The sequence below is a fragment of the Chrysochloris asiatica genome, unplaced genomic scaffold (genome assembly GCF_000296735.1).
Source record: "Chrysochloris asiatica unplaced genomic scaffold, ChrAsi1.0 scaffold00039, whole genome shotgun sequence".
Classification (NCBI taxonomy): Eukaryota; Metazoa; Chordata; class Mammalia; order Afrosoricida; family Chrysochloridae; genus Chrysochloris; species Chrysochloris asiatica.
Window position 1 is genome coordinate 10,040,093 of NW_006408557.1, and position 24,923 is coordinate 10,065,015.

Below are 24,923 nucleotides of genomic sequence, written 5' to 3' on the forward strand. Positions count from 1 at the left end.
TTTGATAAAGTGCCTTGCTATCTTTTATAGTGGTTACACTATTTTATAGTCCTACAGTGTAGGAGGGTCCCAATCTCTCCACACCCTAGCCCAGCATGTGTTGTTTTCTGTTTATTATGATTAACTATGCTGTTAATGCTGGAGTAAGATGGTGTCTCATTGTTGTTTGGATTTGCATCTCTTTAATGAAATCCTGATGTGGTGCTGTGGGTTCAAGCACTGGGTCACAAGGTCGGTTTGAACCACAAGATTGGTGCTTCAAACACATCAGCCACTCCTTGGAAACCCTATACAGGATTGCTATGAATAAGAACTGACTTGATGGCACTTAACAACAGCAACAACATTGACTAATAATTATAAACATTTCTTCATATGTTTGTTGGTCTCCTGAATGTCTTCTTTGGTGAAGTGTCTGTCCATGTCCTCTGCCCACTTTTGAATTGGATCATTTGTCTTTTATTGAGGTGTTTTAAGTGTTCTAAAAATTTTAGAGTAGTCCTTTCATATTTTGTTGCCAAATATTTTTCCCTCAGTCTTTGTCTTCTTATTTTACTCTTTTAATGAAATCCTTTGGTACACATAAGTGTCTATTTTTTTTTAGCAATCCCTATCTTCCATTTTGTCTTCTATTTGTGTGTTTCCAATATTGTTAGATTGTGTGTTTTTACTGTATAACAGAGACCCTAAGTTTATCCTTGTTTTTTTTTTCATTGATGATCTCTATAGTTCTAGACTTTATATTTAGGTCTTTAATCTCTGTTGAGTTCATTTTTGTACATGGTGTGAGATAAGGATCTTGTTTCATTTTTATGCAAATGAATTTATATTTTTGCCAACACCATTTGTTGAAGAGACTATCTCTTTCCATATAATACATATAAATAGAGAAAAGATTGAAGTTGTCAGAAACTTCATTTTGTTCAGATCAACCATCAACACTCATGGAAGCAGCAGTCAAGAAATAAAACAATGTATTACATTAGGCAAATCTGCTATTTAAAACCTCTTTAAAGTGTTGAAGAGTTGTCAGTTTGAAGAGTAAAGGATGCCTGATCTAAGCCATGGTATTTTCAGTAACCTCTTTTGCGTGTGAAGTTGGGTAGTGAATAAGGAAGACCGTAGAAGAATTGATGTATTTGAGTTATGGTGTTGGAGTAGAATACTAAAAACACCATGGAGTGCCAGAAGAACAAACCAATCTCTGGTATAGCCAGAATGCTCCTTGGAAGCCAGGGTGGCCAAACTTCATCTCTCATACTTAGGACATATTGTCAGGAGGGACCATTCATTGGAGAAGGATATCATGTTTGGTAAGGTGGAGGCTCAGAGAAAAAGAGGAAGACCCCCAACGAGATGGATTGGCACAGTGGCAGCAGCAACGGGCTCAGGTTTAGCAACGATTGTGAGATTGGTATGGGATCAGGCAGTGTTTTGTTCTATTGTGCATAGGGTCACTATGAGTTGGTGCTGACTTGATGGCATCTAACAATGACAATAACAATATAATACATTTTGGCCCTTTGTCAACAATCAACTGACCTGACTGTTTACTTCTTGGTTCTCAGTTCTGTTCCAGTGATCTATGTTTTTCATTGTATCAGTATCTGAGTGTTTTGACTACTGTGGTTGTGTAGTAGGTTTTGAGATCGGGAAGTAAGAAGCCTTCTATTTTGTTGTTCTTTTTAAAAATAATGCTTTGATTATCTGGGATCTCTTTCCTTTCTATATAAAGTCAGTGATTAGTTTTTCTATCTCTTTAAAGAGTGATGTTGTACTCTGGATTGAGATTGCATTATATCTGTATATAGTGTTGACATTTTAACAATGTTATCTCTTCTTACCCATGAGTAGGGTGTATTCCTCCATTTCTACAGGTCTTTTTTGGTTTCTCGTAGTAGTGTTTTGTAATTTTCTTTGTATAGGTCTTTTGTTTTCTCTGGTTAAATTTATTCCCAAGTATCTCATCTTCTGGGTGGCTATTGTCAATGTTATTGCTTTCTTAATTTCCTTCTCAGAGCTCTTTTTAATAGTTTAATGGAATCCAGCAGAATTTTTATGTTGATCTTGTACCCTGGCACTTTGCCAAATCTATCAATGAGTTCCAATAATTTTCTTGCAGAGTCTTTGGGATTTTGTAAGTATAGGATCTTATTATCTTTAAATAGAGAGAGTTTTACTTTTTCTTTGCCAATTTGCCTATAATTTAATTTTAATTTCCCTTTCTTTTACCTTATAGCTCTGGCTAAGACTTCCAACACAATATTGAAGAAAAGTGATAAAAGGCATCCTTGTCTGGTTCCTCTTCACAAGGGCAATAACTGTAGCTTCTCACCATTGAAAGTGATGAAACTAAAAGTCAGACAGCTCTTTTAGGGGGATATTGACTGAGCTTTTTGTGTGGTGGAAATGTTTTCAATATTCATCAAGATGGTAATTACTACTTGGGTATAGACATAGGTTTGAAGTCACTAGCTCTGGTAGCGTAGTGGTTACGAATCGGGCTGCGAACCTTAAGGTCAGTGGTTCAAAACTACCAGCCGCTCCGCAGGAGAAAGATGAGGCTTTCTACTCCCGTAAGGATTTACACCCTCGGAAACCCTGTACAGGGTCGCTATGGGTCGGCTCCGACTCGAAGGCATTTAACAACAACAACAACAACAAGCTGTGCATATTAGTGCATGTGTGTTGTATCTCATTAGCAAAATAAAACCAAAAACACAATCAGTTATCATTAAGTCAGTTCCTACTCTCTTGTCTACCCTGTGTGTGTCAAAGTAGAACTGTGCTCCATATTCTTTTCAATAAGTGAGTGTTTGAAAGTAGATTGCCAGACCTTTCTTCCAGTGCACCATTGGGTGAACTCATACCTCCAACTTTTCTATTAGCAGCCAAGCGTTAACTAGTTGCACTACAAAGAATACAGCCTTGACTGTGGGTTAAGCCTCAGTGTCCAATGCCTATGTAATAACCACCCAAAGACTGTATAATAAAATAAATCCACCTGAAATGCAAGCTGCTCTCATCATCAACTACACTAGAAGTCCTGCAAAGATTATCTGGACATTAGCTGGACGTTTATACAGGTGAAGGACATATTCAGAAGCTTTAGATGTGATATATTTTATTGCCCCAAAGCGTGTCAGAAGAGGGATTCTAAGTCCTATGTCCTCTCTTCTCTTGAGATTCTCACTGTTCTTTCAACATTCTGTATCTCTTTGTCTATGTCCTGCTCACCTCCCTAGGCATCTAAATTTTCTTGTACAGTGTCATTCTATTTCATCGCCTATGTTTTTTCCAGAAGCAGGACTAGGGCGCTAGTAACCTGGTGACTAGGGGTGAAGAGGTGCCTGCAGGGGTTGCTGCCAAAACAAACACGAGAGAATCACAGTGGGAGAGGAGGAAGCAGAAAGGATGCCAGCTGCCCTGGCAATGAGATGATTAAAGTAAGAAGACAGAGCAGCGTGCCCATGCTGGCAGCAATGGCTTGGGAGCCTTGAGCAGGCCCTACTTTCGCCGACCTTTGTGGCAGCCATGTAAGGAAGGACAGCTGCTGGGCTGAGCGTCTTAGGGTTGCTCTGAGCTGAGGCCCAAAGGCTGAGAACAGATGTCATGGCTTAGAAACCTTTTCAAGCAGAGCAGGCATTGGGTGAGCCAAAAAGAAGGAAGAAGCAAAGGCCTTCCTGCAGTGAGGGACATCCTCTTCTAAATCACCCTCTATAGGCATGATTGTTCTGGGTAAATAAAAATATAAAATCAGAAGGAAGAGGAGCGGGCCAAGGGCTTTTTAGGCAAAATGGAAATATTGTTGTTCTACTCGAAATAATTTGTGGTGAAGGTTGAAGTACTCCAAGATAATCCTGGTTATTGACTCTTCAGAACATAATACAGTATGAAAATAATGCTCAGCTCTAGTTCTTCTGCTTAGAAAAATAACAATAGTGACTGTTGTCTGCTCACAATATTCAAACAAAGAGAAAGGAGCCCTTGTGCAAATCCTTGGCATTCAGATAACACTGGCATAGTATACTGGGGTCTTTTTCCACACTCTTTTGTAAAAACCTTTTCAAAGTTGCATCCAGAAAGTTTGTGATCAACTGTTTATGAGCTCCAAAGGGTCTGCTATGAAATGCCTACATTGCATAGTAACTGCCAAGGACCTCCTTGGTACCAACTCACGTTCGTCCTGAACACATCATTTTATCCCCACACTCCTCTAGGAGGCAGGAGAGTTTTATCTTTGCTATGTAAGGAACTCTGGTAGCGTAGTGGTTACGAATCAGGCTGATAACCTCAGGGTCAGCATTTCGAAACTACCAGCTGTTCTGCGGGAGAAAGATGAGGCTTTCTGATCCCATAAACATTTACAGCCTTGGAAACCCTGTACAGGGTCACTGTGAGTCAGAACCGACTCCACGGCACATAACAACAACAACATGTAAACAAGGCAACTGGAACACTGAGAGGCATCCAGTTGTGCTCATCTCATGTCAGGGTCAGATTAGGGTGGGCTGCAAAGACTCTGCTCCTCCCACCTCCTGTATGACACACTGAAATAGAGTCCTCACGTATACTGTGGTCTCAAAGCACACATTCATGCTGTTTCCAATTCCTTCTCATTGGAGGTACTTACCATCCATTCTCTGTCCTTATTCCATCTTTCTTTCAAAGATGCTGAGCTCCGGAGTAGCAGCCTGGGTTCCCAGAAAACCATTGAGGATCACCGGGAATCTGCCTCCTTTGATGTCTTGGAAAGCATCCAGGTAGCAGAATCATTCCCCCATACTTGGGATGTGGTTGTGGGCTGAGGATGACCTGTGTGGTGCGTGCCTTTGGTGCTGAGGACTTTACAGAGACATTCTAACATCGGGTGTGGAAAATGCCTCACAGGCTGTAAGGTTGGGAAGTCCAGTGGGCCCAGGAGTTTACATTAGACAAACTAAAGCCTCACTAGTATGGTCAAGATTCAGGTCAGTACAGAAGTCTGTGTCTTCTTTACTTTCCTCCCCACACTTTCCTGGGTTCCAGGAGGCATGGACAGAGAAAGCTGTTCATCATAAAGCGACTTAGGAAGTCCCTACTTTCTGAAAAGACAGATATACTGTCCACATACTCAAATGAGGTCATGTTTGCCTTTTTGCCCTGGATAACCCCTGAAAACTAAAGAAGCTTAGACCACAGCTCCTTGGAGGCCTGCTGTGCCTCCTTGTCTCTGTCCAACCTCAGCTGAAACCCTGCCCCCTCCTACTTCAACGAGATGTGCTTTACTGCCACCCTGAAGGGATCTCACATCAGCCACATTACAAGTGCAATAGGATTTGGCAGCTGAGCCAAGAATCTGAGCATCACTCTATCTGTGCATCATTCTAACCTCTGACCACTAACAGGTTCCCAGTGATGCAAATGCACACATTGACTGGATCCATAGGGCCTCAGAATGTGTCCCTGTGTTCTTAGGAGCAGGACCCCCCAGACTGGTCTTCCCTTCAGTCTTCAACAAAGAGGTGGTGCAAGAGTGATGAGAACAGACTTCCTTCCAGGGTAGTTTGGCTAGCTTGGTCCTAAATCAACCCTACTTTCAAGACATGTCCCACCACATAGCTGCTTCAGGTTCTAAACCTGTAATTCCTCCAACTAACTGGGTTCAGAATCCATTCCTTAGTGCAGGATGGGGCAGGTACAGTGCTGTTCCTTCCAGGACTATTGTTCTAATTTTCACCTTGGCAAAAAAAAACAAAACAAAATAAACTAACTACAAAAATTTTGTTTTTGTCTATCAACTCATCCAAAGAAAATCTTAATAAGCGGAGGAAGACGTAGGGACTGAGTCTTAACTCTGGGCAACTGAATTGTCCATACTTACTTTCACATCATCTCTGAATTCTAATCCCCAGAACCACAAAAGAATCCAACCTGTAGCTGGTAGGAATCACATTTCAAATGCTCCTTATTCTCTGTAAGGAGATTGGGTACTCACAAGGTCAGGCACTCTGCAAGGGTACCCAGGAGACCCATACATAGTCCTGTCCTTAAGGAAGGTTACAGCATTTATGAGTAAGAGGAGAGGCCCCAATTTGGTACATGGGAAAACAAAAACAAAAAAAAACCCGAAACTAAACCTAGTGCTGTCAAGTTCATTCTGACTTTTAGTGAACCTATAGGACAGAGTTGAACTGCCCCATAGAGTTTCTGAGGCTATCAGTCTTTATGGGAGCAGACAGTATAGTGATTCTTTTTCCTAGTGAGCTGCTGGTGGGTTCACACTCCTAACTTTGCGGTTAGTAGCCCAATACAATGCATTATGTCCCCAGGGTACCAGTACATGGAAAGGAGAGTGGAAATATTTCAAAGTTGGGAACTGAGATGGGGGACACCTGGTCTTTTCAAAGCAGGTTGTATGGCATGGATTAGATTGAGGAAAATGAAGTTGATGAGTATAATTAATTAAAAAAAAAAGATTAGTGAAGGATCTTCCACTTCTGATTAAGATGATGTAACAGAGCCTAGGATTGTCCTCCTGCCAGAAATGATCAAAAAGTAGCAAAATATATTGTGATAGTTAAGCTTTTATGTCATCTAAACTAGGTCAGGATTATCAGTGGTGTGGTTGTTGAGATGTAGCTTCTCCCTATTATGTGATCTGATGTGATAAACCAATAAGAGGATTAAGGGTGAGAATGTTGCTGTTGTTGTTAATGCTGGTGAGTCAGTCCCAATTCATAGTGATCCTATATAGAGTTTCCAAGGAGCAGCTGGTGGGTTTGAACCACTGACCTCATGGTTAGCAGTTCAGTGCTTAGTCTACAGAGCCACACCAGGACTCCCAGGGTAGAATCTCATCACCACCTGAATCTGAGGGAGGTTCCCAAGGGTGTGGCAGACAACATATTTTATTTTACAAGAGATTAAAGGAGAGAGATTTGAACAAAGAAGGAATCTACTACCACCAAGAGAGAAGAGCCGGTAATAGAGTACATCCTTTGGACCTGGTACCTTGTACTGTGAAGCTCCTAGAACCAGGGGAAGATTGATGCCAAGGTGTATAGAGATCTCCAGGGAATACTGGGCTTGCTGATGCTGCAAGGAGACAAGCACCTTTCCACTGAGCTGGCAAAGAGAAAGTCTTCTCCAAGAGCTAGCATTCAGAATGTGGACTTCTGGCCTCCTAAACTATGAGAGAAGATATTTCTGGTTGTTAAAGCCATCCACATGTGGTATTTCTGCTGTAGCAGCACTAGAAAACTAAGGCATATATGAGATGAGTTTTCAAGACATGGATCACCAGGCTACAATGGACAGACATGCTTGAGCGTTTCCAGACACAGGGAGGGGAAACAAGTGGGAACTCAGTAAAGCCCCCAAGTCGAGACATCAGATCTCTAAGTCCTGGGAAAATAAAGCCACTGACATTTATAGGTTGGAGGAGAGATCAGAGAGGTGAAATTGTGGTGTCATTAGGGTTGGGGTCACCCCCTCATCCTCCATGGACGTCCTCCTATTCCAGACCATACAGAAATCTTAGTAACATTCATTATCAATTTTATGCATAGGCTATGTGACAAGTATAATTGTTAAGTTTCTGAAATATAATGTTTCTTAGATTCGATGAATACTATCAGGAGGGACCAGCCTCTGAAGGATATCATGCTTGGGAAAGTAGAGAGTCAGCATAAAAGAGGAAGGTGGATTGACATAGTGGCAGCAACAACAGACTCAAACATGAAAACAAATGTGAGGATGGCGCAGGATTGGGTAGTGTTTCATAACCAACTCGATGGCATCTCACAAAAACAACAACAATATTATTGTGCAAAATCTTTTATATTGAATTACACCATTATTAGTTACAACATTATTAGTGACAGAGCAGTAGCCTTTAAAATTTTTTCTCCTTTTCCTTTAGTTTCTTAATACTTCATTCTCAAAATAGCTATTGATACAGGTTCACAAATACTATTTACTGCAATGTTGTAGCTAGAAAATCTCACAAAATCAGCGAATGTGAAAACATCAGCACAGTGAAAACAACAGCATGAGCTGTATGAGTTAATTATAATTGACTGATAATAGCCATCACTTGTCTGTCAGTTTGTCCTACTGCAGTGTCTTGTGTGTTGCTGTTTCTGGAAGCCATACGATGGCTATTTTAAATACCAGCAGTGTCATCACAGGAGACAGGTTTCAGCCGAGCTTCTTGAAGAACACAGACTAGGATGAAGGGGAGACCGACTACTTCTTAATATCTAGTCACTGAAAACCTTATGAATAGCAGTGGAACACTGTCAGCATCGGATTATTGAATATTGAAACATGATGAAGAGCACCAGAATATTGTCAGATATAGTGCCCAAAGATGAGCCCCTCAGGTTGAAAGACACTCAAAATGCGACTGGGGAAGAGCTGCCTCCTCAAAGTCGAGTTGACTGTGATGATGTGAATGAAGTAAAGCCCTTGGGCTATCACTTGCTGATGGGACACATCTCAAAATGAAGAGAAAAGGCTTGTAAGTATCCAATAACGATCGGAACATGGAATGTACAAAGTAGGAATCTGGGGAAAATGGAATGAAATGGAGTACATAAACATCGATAAGCTAAGCATTAGTGAGCTGATATGGACTGATATTGGCCATTTTGAATTTGAAAATCACATTATTTACTATGCCAGTGATGACAAATTGAAGAGCAATGACATTGTATGCATCCTCAAAAAAAAAAAACAAAAAAAACCAAAAAACCCACAAGCATAACAAGATCAGTCATGAAGTACAGTGCTGTCTGTGACAGGATAATATCCATACGCCTACAAGGAAGACCAGTTCATCATCATTGGTCTTACGTATCAACCACTAAAGCTAGTGATGATGATATTTAAGAATTCTACCAATTTCCTCAGTCTGAAATTGATCAAACATGCAATCAAGACGTATTGATAATTACTGGTGATAGGAACACAAAGGTTGGAAACAAAGGGGAAGGACCAGTAATTGGAAAATATAGTACGTGGTAGGATTTTGCAAGACCAGTGACTTAACTGAAAATACCTTTTTAAACAATGTAAAATATAACTATACACATAGACCTCACCAGATGGAATACACAGAAATCAAATTGACTACATCTGTGCAAAGCAGCGGTGAAAAAGCTCTATATCATCAGCCAAAGCAAGGCAGGGGCAGACTGTGGAACAGACCATAAATTGCTCATATGCAGATTGAGGTTGAAGCTGAAGAAAATTAAAATAATTTCATGAGAGCCAAAATATTACATTAAATCACATCTCACCTGAATTTAGAGATCATCTGAAGAGCAGATTTGATGCATTAGACACTAAAGACCAGAAGAGTTGTGGGATGACATCAAGAACATCATACAGGAAGAAAGCAAAAGGTCATTAAGAAGACAAGAAAGAAGACCAAAATAGATGTCAGAAGAGACTCTGAAACTTGCTCACCATTTAGAGATGCTAAAGCATACACAAGAAGTGAAGAAGTACAAAAACTACACAGAAAATTCCAAAGGTCGGCTCGAGAAGACAAAGTCAAATATTACAATGAAATGTGCAAAAGCCTGGAGTTAGATAATCAAAAGGGAAGAACACACTCAGCGTTTCTCAAGCTGAGGGAACTGAAGAAAAAATTCAAGAATGACTTGTGGTATTGAAGGATTCTATGTGCAAATTATTGAATGATGCAGAAAGCATCAAAAGAAAATAGGAATACAGAATCACTGTACCAAAAAGAAATGGTTGATTTCAAGAAAAAAAAAAAATATATATATATATATATATATACCTAACTGTAGCACTTAAAGTAGACCAACCAAGCCTTGCTCTTAGCCATAGCCCAACTCCTACCATTAAATTAACCCTAGTTGTAACCATAAGCCTAACACTTAGTAAAGTCCTGGGCTTTGCCTAGACTTAGTCATAGATATAACCCTAACTCCTTACTCCTATATACCCTTACCTACCCACTCACCCCCCAGAATAAAAAAGAAATCAAATGAAGTATTTCATTGGAAAAATCTGCTTCAAAAGAAGTCTTTAAAGTGTTAAAGATGTCAGTTTGAGGAGAAAGGGGCTCCTGGCCCAAGCCATGGTATTTTTAATTTTCTCATATGCATGTAAAAGTTGTACAATGAATACAGAAGACCATAGGAAAATTGATGCATTTGAATTATGGTGTTGGAGAAGAATAAGAATATTGCCAGAAGAACTAATACATCTATCTTAAAAGTCTGAATACTCCTTAGAAGCAAGTATGGTAAGACTTCATCGCTTGTATTTTGGATACATTGTCAGGAGATACCAGTCTTGTAGAAAGACATTCTTAATAAGGTGGAAGATTAATGAAAAAGGGAAGAACCCCAATGAGATGGATTGATACATCCACATCGGCAGCAACAATGTACTCAAACATAAAAACAATTTTGATGATGGCGCAGGAATGTTTCTTTCTGTTGTGCATTTGGTCGCTGTGAGTCAGAACAGATTTTGTAGCATCTAATGACAACGTCATACTTAACAATAAAGAGGTGCATGTTTTTTCCCCAAGGTTAGAATAAGAAAACGATATCTGCTTTCACCACTTCTATTCAGAATTGTACTGGTAGTTTGAGGCTTCTCAAAATAGCAAAGAAAAGAAGTTTTAAAAGATACTCAGATTGGAAAGAAAGAATGAAAACCATCTTTTACTCCTAGATAACTTAATTTTCTTTGGAGAAAATCTGACAGAATCTATTAAAAAGCTTCAGTAACTAGTAAGATAATTTAGCAAGGTTACTGAACGCATACAAAATTATTATACAAAAATAAATTGTATAATATCAGTGAACAGCAATTAGAAAGTGAAGTAAATACTATTGCAATATTACAGATACATGAAATAGAGATAAATCTGACAAAAGCAGGTTGAAGATCTGTGTAATAAAAAACTACAAAACATTACTGTGAGAAATCCAAAAAGTTCCTGTAGGAGTTTTCATTAGAGTTGGAGTAAATCTACAAATCAATCTAAGAAGAATTGACATCTCAACAATATTGGAAAGTAACACTGTGTTCATGGGTTGTTGTTGTTGTGATGTGCCGTGGAGTCAGCTCCGACTCATAGCGACCCTGTACAGGGTTTCTTAGGCTGTAAATCTTTACTGGAGCAGAAAGCCTCATCTTTCTCCTGTGGAACAGCTGGTAGTTTTGAACTGCTGACCTTGCGGTTCGCAGCCTGATTCATAACCACTACGCTACCCTAGCTCTCTGTGTTCATAGGTTAGAAGATCCAATATTGTTGAGATGTCAATTCTTTTTAGATTGATTTGTAGATTTACTCCAACTCTAATGAAAGGAACTTTTATAAAAATATATAAATTGATTCCAAAATTCATATGAAAATGGAAAGGGTGTACAGTAGCTAAAACAACTTTGAAAAGAATAGTCAGAGGACAAACATTAATTGATTTAAAAACTTTATATAAAAGTTCTAGTAATTAAGATAGTATAGTGTTGATGTCAAAGCCAAACAACAGATTAGTAGAACAGAACAGACGATCCAGAGGATTTAACGTATGTTCATATAGACAACTAATTTTTGATAAAGGTTCACAGCAAACGGTGCTTAAATAATTGTATATATCCGTATGCAAAAATAAAAAAGAGCTCAATCCATACTTCATACCATATACGTAAATGAACTCCAAATGGATCATAGATTGTGATGCAGTGAATTATTTGATATGGTTCTTCTAGTCTTCGTAACTCCCACTAAGTGACTGGGTGGGACCATGCAAATAGGGTGTATGGAACTTCACTGTGGGTATTGGTCAGTTTTGTTCATCCTTCTGGGTTTAAAATGAGTCATCTCAGTAGCTATCATGGGAATCCCACTACCATCAAGAAAGAAGAGTAAGAAGTGGAGAACGTCCTTTGAACTTAAAGATCTCGGTGTGTTGAACCTCTTTGACCCATGAGTCTGAGAGCTGTGATGTTAAGGGAGTGGCAAAGAAGTGGCAGAGCCACAGAACCAAGAACAGGAGGCAGAGCTGAGGGCTTCCCAAACCACTGACCAAGTAAAGCTAAGTGCCTTCGGGCAGGTGGATTACTTTTGGAGTCGGGGGCTTCTTGGCACTGAGTTAGAGGGGTGAAGTAGGGAAGGGCAGGGTAGGTTTGCTACCCCATGAAGCTAGCGTTGATCATCTTGGAACTCATGGTTACTTAAGGCATTGTGGAGTGCCCTTGGGCATTTATCAGCAGTGCTAAAAGATCTTTGTAACATTGTCGGAGCAGGACAAAGGCCAAGGAGCCACATAGCAAAGAGACTGAAGACTAGAGAGAGGTGGGCCTGTGGACATGGCTAAGAAGAGGCTAATTGTGAGTGCTGTCTGAGTTTTGTGTGGCCATTGCAATGAATTATTGAACCCAGCAGAGAAATAGAGAGTGTCTTGGGGAAGGATGCTTGGTGTCAAACTTGTAAAGAAGTTTGACATCGGAGGATGGAGATATATCTATCTCCCCTCATAGGAATCCACCCTGGTCTGATGTTGAGTTTGATTCTCCTTCCCACTTGTAGAGTGAGGTCACATGTGGTTTTCCATGCCATTTTCATATAGACCTAAATGTAAAACGAAGACTACAATTTCTAGAAAAAAAAATATTTGAAAGCCATATATGTGATGAGGGAATTTTTTTAGAATATACAATTTTTCAAAACACAATAATAAGAAATGCTAAATAACCTGATTAAAAAATGGTCAAAAGATTTGAACACTTTCTAAAAGAAGTTATATAATATGAAACGATGCTCAAACTCATTAGTCACTGTTCTTGTTGTCATCGTTAAGTGCTGTTGAGTTGGTTCTGACTCATGGAAATCTGTATAGGGGTTCCCAAGGATGACAGCAACAAGGAAAGAACTATTGATACATGCCACAAGAGGATGAATTTCAAAGTAATTATGACAAGTGAAAGAAGCCATACAAAAAACGAGTACATACTATATGATGACATTTATATAAAATCCCAGAAAATACAAACTATTTTATAGTGACAAAAAGCAGAAAGGAATATGTATAAACATACAAACTTTTGGGAGTTCATTTTCTAAATTGTAATATTTTCATGGGTGCCTATAGAAGTCAAAACTTTTTAAAAATGTACTCTTTAAATATATGTTCTTTATTGTATATCAGTTACACCTCAATAAAACTATTTTAAAAAACTTAGTGTACAAGTTACACAAAAGAGCTAGAATAATTACTAATAATATCTAATAATCATATTAGTTAGTAATGTATCTGTTGGCCCTGTGCTAAGCATATATATCTTTATTATTTTCCTTATTCCAACTTTGTTGTTGTTAAGTGATGTGGAGTTGATTTCAACTCATAGCAACCTTATATAGGGTTTCCAAGGCTATAAATCTTTTTGGAAGCAGAAGGCCTCATCTTTTTCCTGTGTAGCAGCTGATGGACTCAAATAACTGACCTTGTGGTTTGCGGTCCTACAGAGCCACTGCATTCCCACCATAACAAGCTTGTTGTAGTTAAGTACCATCAAGTAAGTAATGACTCATAGTGACCCCAAATAGGGTTTTCAAGGAGTGGTTGGTGGGTTTGAACAATCAACCTTGCAGTTAGCAGTTCAGCACTTATCCTACAGTGACACATGAGGACTCCATAACAATGTTACAGGGTAAAAATTGTTATTATTCCTTTGGACAATAAGAAAACTGAGGCTACATAATTTCTCCCATGTCACACACTTGGGTCAGGATTTAAGCCCAGGCATCAGAGTCTAGGCTGAAACTGCTGTGGTGTTGATGAATTCTTCTGTCTTGCTCTTGTCATTGCAGGAAAAACTTGGTGATGAAGCTGTGACTGAGCAATCTCTATCAACAGTTCAAAGTGAATACGGCAGTGACATTGAGGTCAGGGTTGAACTGGGCCCATGCATACTACTAGTTGACCTCACATGGTTTAGACTGTTCGTGCCTCTGCCAGTTTATTTCTACTGCCCTCTTTAGGAATTTCTCTCCAAAGCTCCCTCTGATTAACTTGTATACCTATGTGATCAGTCCTTTATCCGATAGGCCCTACTACACAATTTAGAACTAAAGTTGTATTTTCAGCATCAATTATTTGTAACAAATTTATTAGGTACAATTTTTTTCTTTTGGTTTTGGAGCAGAAAAAAAGCATGTAAATTTCTCTAATTATGTGTGTCCTATGTACCCTCGTATGCTCATGTTGTTGTTGGTAAGTGCCATCAAGTCAGTTCCGACTCATAGCGACCCTGTATAGGGTTTCCGAGGAGCGACTGACATGCTTGAACTACCAGTCTGTGGCTCACACTGACCTTTAGATGCGCATTAACGCACAGTGCCACACCAGGACTCCCATATGCTCTTTCAGTATCATTCATATACATTTGTCCAGGCACTGCTTCCTCCTGGTACAGTTTTGTACTAAGGGTCTGTATGTCAAAATGAATCCTTTTCCTCTAACTTAATCATAGCATCTTTTTAGGTGCCGCTGAGATGAGCAAAGTCTAGACTCAATGTGAACTTTAGGTGGCCGTGGCAACTGAACCCTTCCTGGTCTCCACCTCACCACCAAGTTTAGTCCTGGAACCAGCAGGCAGTCTCAAGAACCCCAAATTCTCGAATCACAAAAGCACAATGAAAACTCTTTGGTAAAGAAGTAACTTTGCTCATACAATTAATACAAATACAAATATCACTGCTGCTGGTGTTATGTGCTGTTGATTCGGATCTGACTCATAGAGACCTTGTCTAGGGTTTCTGAATTTTAACCGCTGACCTTGCTGTTCTAACTGACCTTGTGGTCCAGTGCTTATCCCAGAGTGTCACAGCTCTAATTTCTATCCACTGATGTGGTTAAAATATGGATTCTTTAACAAAAGACAACTGAAATAATTCATTTTCTGGCCATTTTGTAACAACTTGTTTTAATCATCTTGTAAATTTTTGATCTTTCATTAAGAACATTGCCTAAAAATTAGGCCTGGTTTAGGATGACTTGTTCCTGGTGAGGCATTCACACCTGCCCTGGTACAAGGTAGGGATGGTGCGTCTTTCCCTAGAAAATGAATAGGATTTCCATTTAGTTCTTCATCTCTCCTTGCTCTAGGACATTGAAAAGCTCAGTGAAGTTTCCATTGTTGAGGAGGTAGAATATGAAGTCAGCAGCGAGAGTTCAGCATCCATCTTACTGCTCAAGGAGATAAACAATTTCCGTCCCAGCTACAAGGGAGCATCAACTGCTTTTTGTATTCAGCTGTTTTGTATTGATGAGAAGCATGAAGCAAGGCAAGTTCTGACCAGGTTTTTGATTGTGTTATAACTTCCTTATGAGAGTAGTGGCCTGATATTTTTATTTTGTAAAGCCAGCAGTTTCCAAAGCTGGCTATATGTCATTATCTCCTGGGAAAGTGTTTTTTTTAAACCCTAATTCCTGGGCCCCATCCCGAAAGAGTCTGGACTGGTAAAGCACCCAACTTGGTAATAGAGGTGCCAGGGTGTGACTCACCTATGCAGCAACTGAAGATCTGGAAAATTATCTCTCACAAAGTCAAATGCTGCTCCCTACCCTATAAAATTATCATTTTGTGGGACTTTGGATTTGGGTTGCTGCTTCTTTAGTCTTTTGGTTCCCAGTGGCAGACAATTCAACCCAAACTAGCTTCTTTTTTTTTTTTTAAGTTTTTATTTGAATTGAGTGATAGGGTACATCAGTTTTACGCTCATCCTATATCGTTTCACTGCAATGATTACAATCCCCTCGATGCATCTTCATTCAACAGTATGTGCTTCTATTCCCTCTGTTGTTGTTGTTGTTTTATATATGTATATATATACACCAAAACACTCGGGAATATACAATCATTCAAGCAACCCAAGGGCATACCCTGAAAGCTTGGTCCCCCAGCTGCAAGCACACATCCCCTCTCTCTCCATGAGTTAGAGTCCTCAGCTGCTTCATCTCTCCACGTCATCATTTCTGCCTCCATCTCTGGCGTTGCTACTTCTCTGGATAGGGTCCCACACTCTGCTCCTTCTCTTTTCCCTTGATTTGATGGTCCCAAAGTCCTCTACTCCTGGACTGTAAGATCAACTACTACCCACTTTTTGCTACAAAACTTTTACCTTTATAGTTGTGACAATTTTAATTAGTCATGACAATTACTCAGTACTGAATCATAAGAGTCTTATCCCCATCTCCTTTCACCATCCCCATCTAGACAGGATGAAAACCACTCAGCGGAGATTCTACCTTCCCCCGCACACTCTGAAACTAAACTTCCTCTTGAAAACTTGTAAGCCAGTCATGCCACGCCTTTATAGCCCTACTATTTTACATACCCAATGTCTAAGTTGCCCATCTCTATCAACCCTGTGTACAGAGGGGATGGGAATGATCCTTGCTGTGAAGATTCCTTCCCTCTTGGTTGATATTTTAAGCTATTACATTCATAAGTATAGGTCAAGTTCATAAAATTGTAGCAATTTATACTTGTTTTCTTTATCAAAAAAAAATTTTTTTTTTATCTGCCTCTAGTCAAGTTCTGATCATCCAGCCATTGAAACTAGGTCAAATGGGTACCATCTGAAACCAAACCAGTTTTTAAAATGTGAAGTCATGCTTTCCATAACTGGGGAGAAATCCAGTAATGAGACTGATTTTAAATATGAATCGATCTAGGTCTTATATGGCCACATCAGTTTCTCTGTCCATCACTCAGCTCTGCCTTCCTGCTGTTGGTCACATTTTCCAAATAGTGTCCCTCCTCCTGTGGCCAGGACAGTTCCTAGACTTTACACCCCACACTCCTCTTCCCCAGCCTGAGGACGGTTCTTTTGCTTTGGGACCTACTTACTCCAGAATGACATTCGACTGATTGGTGCTGTGTACGTGTTCCTGAGCCAGTGGCTGGGGTCAGACAGTGCCATGTGTTTGTTGGCTCATTCAGGTATGCCTCATGTCCACCCTAGACCTGGGGTTGGAGTTTTCCCAAACATATGATTTGGAAAGAGGAATGATAGGAGACCAAGCAACCAACCATAGAAGCTGCTGGAAAGAAGCGCCATGGATACTGGTCAGCAACCCTCCAGTGTCCACCACGCCAGTCACCCTACTTTGTGTTGGTTCAGGTCTGTGCTCATGACCCCAGACAGTTTGGATGTGGCTACTGCCCCTGGGGTCTAGATTCCACATCTAATTTAGGACCCCTACCTACTCCACCACATTTTCCAACAGAACAATATTGAAAAGAAAAAAAGATTGATAAGTTTTTATAAGCTGGAAAGTTCTAGAGTATCTGAATGCTAAAAACTGATGATTCTTTAGTTGATTAAGAGCACTACTGATAGTGATCGTTTGGTGATATTTATGATCAATAGTGCCATATTTGGAGGATGTAGTTAAATACACTCTCTCTCACCTTGTATTACTTGTACTTTTCTTCCCTTACAAGTTTAGTCTTCTTTGGAGATTTTGAAGGTTGAAAGGAAATTCAAAACATTTTTCCTAATGATGTTGTTGTTGTGTTATTAAGTATCATTGAGTCGATTCTGATTCATTTGTTGTTGTTAGGTTCCATCGAGTTTTGTCCCACTATTTGTAGAGCAATCTTTCCATTCCTCACTGTTGTGATGTAAACTTTGTATACACATGTTGTTGTTGTTATTGTTGTTGTTAGGTGCCATCGAGTTGGTACCGACTCATAGCACCCCTGTGTACAACAGAATGAAACACTGCACAGTCCTGGGCCAACCTCATAATTGTTGCCATGTTTGAGCCCATTTATGCTGTCACTTTGCCAATCCATCTTGCTGGAAGTCTTCCTCTTTTTCTTTGACCCTCCACCTTACCTAACATGATATCCTTCTCCAGTGATTGGTCCCTCTTGACAATATGTCCGAAGTATGAGAGACAAGTGTGGCCATTCTGGCCTCCAAGGAGCACTCTGGCTGCACTTCTTCCAACACAGAACTGTTGGTTCTATTGGCAGCCCAATATTCTTCTCTAACACCATAACTCAAAAGCATCAATTCTTCTGTGGTCTTCTTATTCACTGTCCAGCTTTCGCATGCATGTGAGGTTATTGAAAATACCATAGCTTGGGTTAGGTGTACCTTAGTCCTCAAGCTGACATCTTTGCTCTTCAACACTTTAAAAAGGTCTTGTGCAGCAGATTTGCCTAATGCAATACGTTGTTTGATTTCTTGACGGCTGCTTCAGTGTGTTAATAGTTGATCAAAGAAGAATGAAGTCCTTGACAATTTCAGTCTTTTCTCCATTGATAAGAATGTTGTTTATTGGTCCATTGGTGAGGATTTTTGTTTTCTTTACTTTGAGATGCAATCCATACCGAAGGCTGTGCTCTTTGATCTTCATCAGTAAGTATTTTAAGTCCTCTTGACTTTCAGCAAGCAAGGTTGTATCATGTACATATTGCAGTTTGTGAATGAGTCTTTCTCCAATCCTGATGCCACATTTTTCTTCCTATAACCTAGCTTCTCAGATTATCTGCTCAGCATACAGGTTGAATAAGTATGGTAAAAGAATACAACCCTGTCGTACACCTTTCCTAATTTTAAACCAATCAGTGTTCCCATGTTCTCTTAGAACAACTGCCTCTTGTCCATGTACAGGTTCCTCGTAAGTACAATTAAGTGTTCGGGAATACTCATACTTCATGGTGTTGTCCATAGTTTCTCATGATCCACACAATCGAAAGCCTTTGCGTAGTCAGTAAAGCACAGGTAAACATCTTTCTGGTATTCTCTACTTATATCCAGGATCCATCTGACTTACAGTGACCCTTGATAGGGTTCCCAAGGAGTGGCTGGTGAGCTTGAACTGCCGACCTTGCAGTGTTAGCAGTCTAGTGCTTATCCTACAGCATAACACCAGGACACAGGAAAATGACATTGTAGATATCTAAAAAGCTTGGGAAGCCATTCTAAATTTCTTGTTTTATATTTATTTTTCCCTGTGCATTTAGATAAGCTTGTGCTTAGAATTTAGCTTTTGAATTTTCAAACAGAACTCCCATGACTTATTATGGTTTGTCTGTGAATATCCATCTGCAGCATTGCATTTAAAAAAGGAAAAGATCATATGCTCACATTTCCTCCCAGTTCTTCCGGAAAGGAAGGCAAGGATTGTAACCCCATAATGAAAGTTTTCTGTATTGGTTATTCGAACATACAGAGATGATTAATTGCAATAATGCTGTAATAGTAATAAAAAATACGTTATTACTAAAATATGAAGCTTGTGACCTCTGCAGCGGATAAAATGCTCAGCTAGACACAAATTCTGGCTAGTGGTTAGCTAATCGCCACCGGAGGGGAAAGGAGCCATAGATTTCTTGAAAAAATATGCTTCTACAGCAGGTCAGTAACAATATGACTCTCTTGTTATAGGTCGCTGGACTTTATGGATTTTGTTTTCCATCTGTTTCCTGTAAGTACATGCTGAATTTTGAGTAATATTACTGGTTTGTAAGCTAGAGAAGTTTTAGAATAGTGAAATGTCATATTCATTGGTGCTATGGGTTAATGCGTCAGACTGAAAAGTTGTTTGAACTGCAAGATCGGCGGTTCAAGCTCACCAGCTGCTCCTCGGAAACCCAAAACAGGGTCACTATGGGTCGGAACTAACTGGACAGCACATAACAACAACAACAACAAAAACATTTAAAATGCTATAATTGTGTGGTTTGAACTGCTTTTGCACTCTGAGAATATGTCAAATGGCGTGTTATGAATGAACTCTTAAACACAGAAAACAGTTTCAGTCTTGCTATTTTAACATTTTCCTATCAATGCATACATTAAAAGAAATGTATGCATAGCTTTGTTGTTGTTTGGCATTGAGTCCATTCCAACTCATAACATACTCTATGTAACAGTCATAATACCCCATAATGTTTTCTAGGCTGTAATTTCTGGCACAATAGGATAATCACTGGGCTGTTAACTGCAAGGACATCAGTTTAAACCCACCTGCTGATCCCCAAGATCGCTCAGCTGATGAACGCTCAGCTAGATACAAGAGAGACTTGTAGGTTCCAACCGCTGACCTTTTGGTTAGCAGCTAAGCACTAACTACTGTGTATTCTGCATCATTTAATATTTTGCCAATGTTGTTGTTGTTAAGTACCATGGAGTCAGTTCTGACTCATAGTCACCCTATATAGGGTTTTTTTATTGAGCGGCTGGTGAGTTTGAACTGTCTGTCTTGCAGTTCAAACTCATCTTGAGGTCGAGTGCTTATCCTATGGTGCCATTCCATTACCACAAAGAGAATCAAGGTACCCGAACACTTGACTTGATGTCTCCTGACATAGACACCATTGTGTCTATGTCAACTCATGGCAACCCCAGATAGAGTTTCAGAGTCTGTAAATCTTTATAGGAGCAGAAGGCCTCATCTTTTTCCCGTGGAGCAACCTATAGATTCAAACTACTAACCTTGCTGCTATCAGCCCAGCTCATAATCCACTATGCTACCAGGGCACCTCAATTCTTTTTATAATGTAGCAAAAAGTAAATATGGTTTAATTATATTGCCTAAAACTATGAGATCATAGATTATCTTTCCTCATTTTGTTAATATAACAAAATAATATTTCCTCATTTTGTTAATATAATATAATGAAGTCTTGTAGTAATGTACCTCATTGTGATTTTATTGAATTAGTTTTAAGGCATTTTCAAAGCTCTTAAAACAATACAGCGTGCTCTGAGCATAGGATGTATAAAACTCATTTCTCTCAAGAAAATTCCACCAAAGTTGCATTAAGCTTATTTTATTCCTGTTTTGAAGTCCATGGAAAGGCAAATCTTTTACCTTTTTTTAAAGTTATCATTACAACTTTAGAAAGCTGTAATGCTAACTTTAAAAAGGTAAAAGACCTATTTACATTTTAATTCTATTTCACTTCAGAGTATAGGGAGAGGTAGGAACAAAATACCTTCATTACTTCATCCTTAATCCTCCAAATCTAAGTCTAGGCAGCTCATTATGTTTAGTCTCCGCCCTCCCAGAGAAAGCCTGCCGTGACTTGGCACCAACCCTTGTCATTCAGCAACTTGACTCCAGAGTTCCCCGAAAGTTCTCCTTTGGGTTGCACAAATGTCCTGGGAATTTGGATTAAAAAAAGTAATGCCTTTACAGAGTTCAGGAGGAGGCGAGATCCCAGAGGGACAAATTAGCTCTGGGAGGAGCCGGCTGCTTCTTCAGGGACCTGACAGAAGATCAGGCAGGCTTTGGTCACACAGCTGGCCTAGAGCGACACCATCATTAATCCATTAGAAACACAGCCTCAGGAATGACTCCACATGTTCTAGGAGATATAACAACACATGAAAAGAGAAACTGATGAAATTTATTTTTTTATATTTTTGAAACTTTTTTATTGTGAATTGAGTGAAGGTTTGCAGAGCAGATCATCAGTTGTAGATCATACAAATCACACACTTTGTTTCATCTCAGTTACTGCAATCCCTTCCTTGTAATAGCAGTTATCCCACTTCCTTCCTATGGTTCTAATTTCCATTCAGCACTCCTTCCCAAGCAATCTGACTTTACCTTGTCCCCAGGTGAATATTGCCCCTTTGATCTTGAATGGTGACCATTCCATGGTAAGCAAACCTCACAAGTGTTGTTGTCTCCCTATAAACCTAGCACCACTTGGCTGAAAATTGGCCATGAGGGTGAGTTCTGGTCCAGACCTGAATGGTGGTGAGGGTCTTAGTCTTGGGTTCCTTCAGTCTCTTTCTGACCAGTAAGCCCGGACTTTTTATAATTTTGAGTTTTGTTCCACAGTGTTTCCTACTCTAGGACCTTCTAATGTGATCCCTTTCAGAAGAGTGGGCAATAGTAGTCAGGCACCACCTAGTTGTTCTAGTCTCAGAATCATGGAGACTAACATTCACTGCTCCATTAATCCATTGAACAAATTGCTTCTAAGCATCTTCAATTCTCATCACTCTACTTGGATAGCCTGATAGTTGCATCCTAGATGGTTGCTCATTAGCTTTTTTTTTCTTAATGTTTTATTATGAATTATGTGATAGTTTACATGGGAGAACATTAGTTTTACGTTCAGTCTATCGTATATCATTTCATTGCCATGGTTACATTCCCTTCCATACATCATCAACCAACCAAAGCCTGCACCGCGATCGTCAGCACACACCTTATCGGTGACGAATGTGGTCACCAATCAGAGCATGTATTCCCATTGAGTCTTAGAGTCTTGGAAGAGGGTTTGCCCTGAGGGTACCCAAACACTTGACTTGATGTCTCCTGGACGAGCAACTTGCTTGTTCTTGTACTGATCAGTCGGACTGCCTATATTTTGTAATTTTTCTGTCGGTCTTTCTTTCAAGATGTATCTTCTGTTCTTCTAGCTGCTCCAGGCTGGTCTCCTTGTCCTTTCCAGTGGAAATTTCCCACCTCAGAAGATTCTGGATGCAGTTCAGGATTCTACCTATGGTCTTATGTAATGCAGAGGTCCCGCAGGAAGCCTCCTTCACTGGGCACATTGTAGCCCCATTTTTGGTATTCTAATCAGTTATAGGCAGAAGACAGACTTACAAACTTTCTAGGGTGACATTTCTGGCTATTCCTTTCTCTTCCCTTCAAATGTCTATTTTATAATGGTATGCCAGGGAAACAAAGATTCAAAAGACAGCCAGGCATCTTAACATTATTTCCCCACTTTTCCCCGTTCTAACCATGTCTCAATCCCTATATCCCAGAGCCCTGTTTTTCCAAGGGTGTGCATACATCATTATTTACCTCTGTCCCACTTAGCCCATGCAAACCTGCCTAATTGTTTTCCCATCCGCTTTGTTCTTCCACTCCCCTCCCAATTCTTGTGTATTGCCCCCCTCCCTAGCACCCAAACTATGCTGTGTCTATTTCCTACCCTGTGCTCCACCTTCCCCTCCCTTCCCTCCCCCCAGCCCCCACATACCAGTAACCTGCAAAGAATACCCTCCCCTTTAGTATGGGTACCGTTTCTTAGTCTTTTACAGTAGTGGTCCTATGCAGTATTTCTCCTTTTGTGACTGACAATTGCACTCAGCATAATGTACTCAAGGTTCATCCATGTTCTGCGGTGGCTTGCAGCTTCCTTGTTATTCTTCAAGTTAACACAATATTCCATCGTGTTTATGTACCACAGTTTGTTTATGCATTCTTCATTTGATGGGCACTTAGGCTAATTCCATCTTTTTGCTATAGTAAATAGTGCTGCTATGAACATTGGTGTGCATACATCTACTTGTGTTATGGCTCATGTTTCTTGTTGGTAAATACCAAGTAGAGGAATTGCTGGATCATAAGGTATTTCTATTTCCAACCTTCTGAGGAAGCACCATATTGCTTTCCAGAGAGGCTGCACCATTTTGCAATCCCACCAGCAATGCAGGAGCGTCCTAGTCTCTTCACATCCTTGCCAGCATTTATTGTCCTGTCAATTTGTCGTACTGTGGTGGCTTGTGAGTTGCTGTGATTCTGAAAGCTATTCCACTAGTATTTTAAATACCTGCAGGGTCACCCATAGTGGACAGGTTTCAGATGAGCTTCCAGATGAAGACAGACTAGAGAGAAAGAGTGACGAACTACTTCCAAATACTTAGTCACTGAAAACCTGATGAATTGCAGAGAAACACTGTCAGATATAGTGCTAGAAAATGAGCCCATCAGGTTTGAAGACACTCAAAATGCGACTGTGGAAGAGCTGCCTCCTCAAAGTAGAGTTGACGTGAAGAGTAAAGCCCATGGGAGAAAAGCCCGTGAGAACTTCGTTTGCAGATGGGGCACAACTCAAAATGAAGAGAAACAGCTGTAAACATCCATTGAAAATCAGAACATGAATGCATGAAGTATAAATCTGGGAAAACTGGCAGTTGTCAAAAATGAAATGGAACACATAAACATCGATATCTTAGGCATTGGCATTAGTGAGCTGAAATGGACTGGTATTGTCCATTTTTAATCTGACGACCACATGGTTTACTATGCCTGCAATGACAAATTGAAGAGGAATGGTGTTGCATTCATTGTCAAAAAGAACATATCCAGATCAGTTATGAGTTACAACACTGTCTGTGATAGGATAATATTCATGCACCTACAGGGAAGCTCAGTTAATACCACTATTATTCAAATTTACAAATCAACCACTAAAGCCAGTGAGGCTGAAATAGAAGAATTTTACCAACTTCTTCAATCCGCATTTGATTAAAAAAGCAATAAAGATGTATTGATTATTACTGGTGGTTGGAAAGCAAAGGTTGGGAACAAAGAGGAAGGATCAGTAGTTGGAAAATATGGCCTTGGTGATAGAAATGATGCTGGAGAATGAGTGATAGAATTCTGCAAAACTAATGATTTGTTCATTTCAAACACCTTCTTTAGACAGCATAGGAGATGACTATACACATGGACCTCACCAGATAGAATACATAGAAATCAAATTGACTACATCTGTGGAAAGAGATGATGGAAAAGCTCTATATCATCAGTGAAAACAAGGCCAGGGGCAGACTGTGGAACAAACCATCAATTACTCATATACAAATTCAAACTGAAGTTGAAGAAAACGAAAACAAGTCCGAGAGAGCCAAAATATGATGTTGAATATATCCTACCTTAATTTAGAGATCATCTGAAGAACAGATTTGATACATTAAACACTAAAGACCGAAGACCAGAAGAAATGGAAGAAATGAGGAGGTCCAAGATCTGAACAGAAAATTTCAAAGATCGGCTCGAGAAGATAAAGCCAGATATTACAACAAAATGTGCAAAGATCTGGAATCAGAAAACCAAAAAGGAAGAACACGCTCAGCATTTCTCAAGCTGAGGGAACTGAAGAAAAAAATTCAA

The 24,923-nt window shown here is 39.8% G+C and overlaps 1 protein-coding gene across 1 annotated transcript in view; it reads left to right on the top strand.

The window, feature by feature from the left end:
* The window catches only part of LOC102837054 (chromosome unknown open reading frame, human C20orf26), a 529,862-nt gene that overhangs the window by 160,920 nt on the left and 344,019 nt on the right, over window positions 1–24,923 (top strand). The window contains exons 8-11 of the mRNA XM_006860747.1: window positions 4,672–4,763; window positions 13,844–13,918; window positions 15,141–15,319; window positions 19,442–19,481. Of these exons, the coding sequence (XP_006860809.1) occupies window positions 4,672–4,763; window positions 13,844–13,918; window positions 15,141–15,319; window positions 19,442–19,481 (386 nt within the window). The remainder of the gene's footprint in view (window positions 1–4,671; window positions 4,764–13,843; window positions 13,919–15,140; window positions 15,320–19,441; window positions 19,482–24,923) is intronic.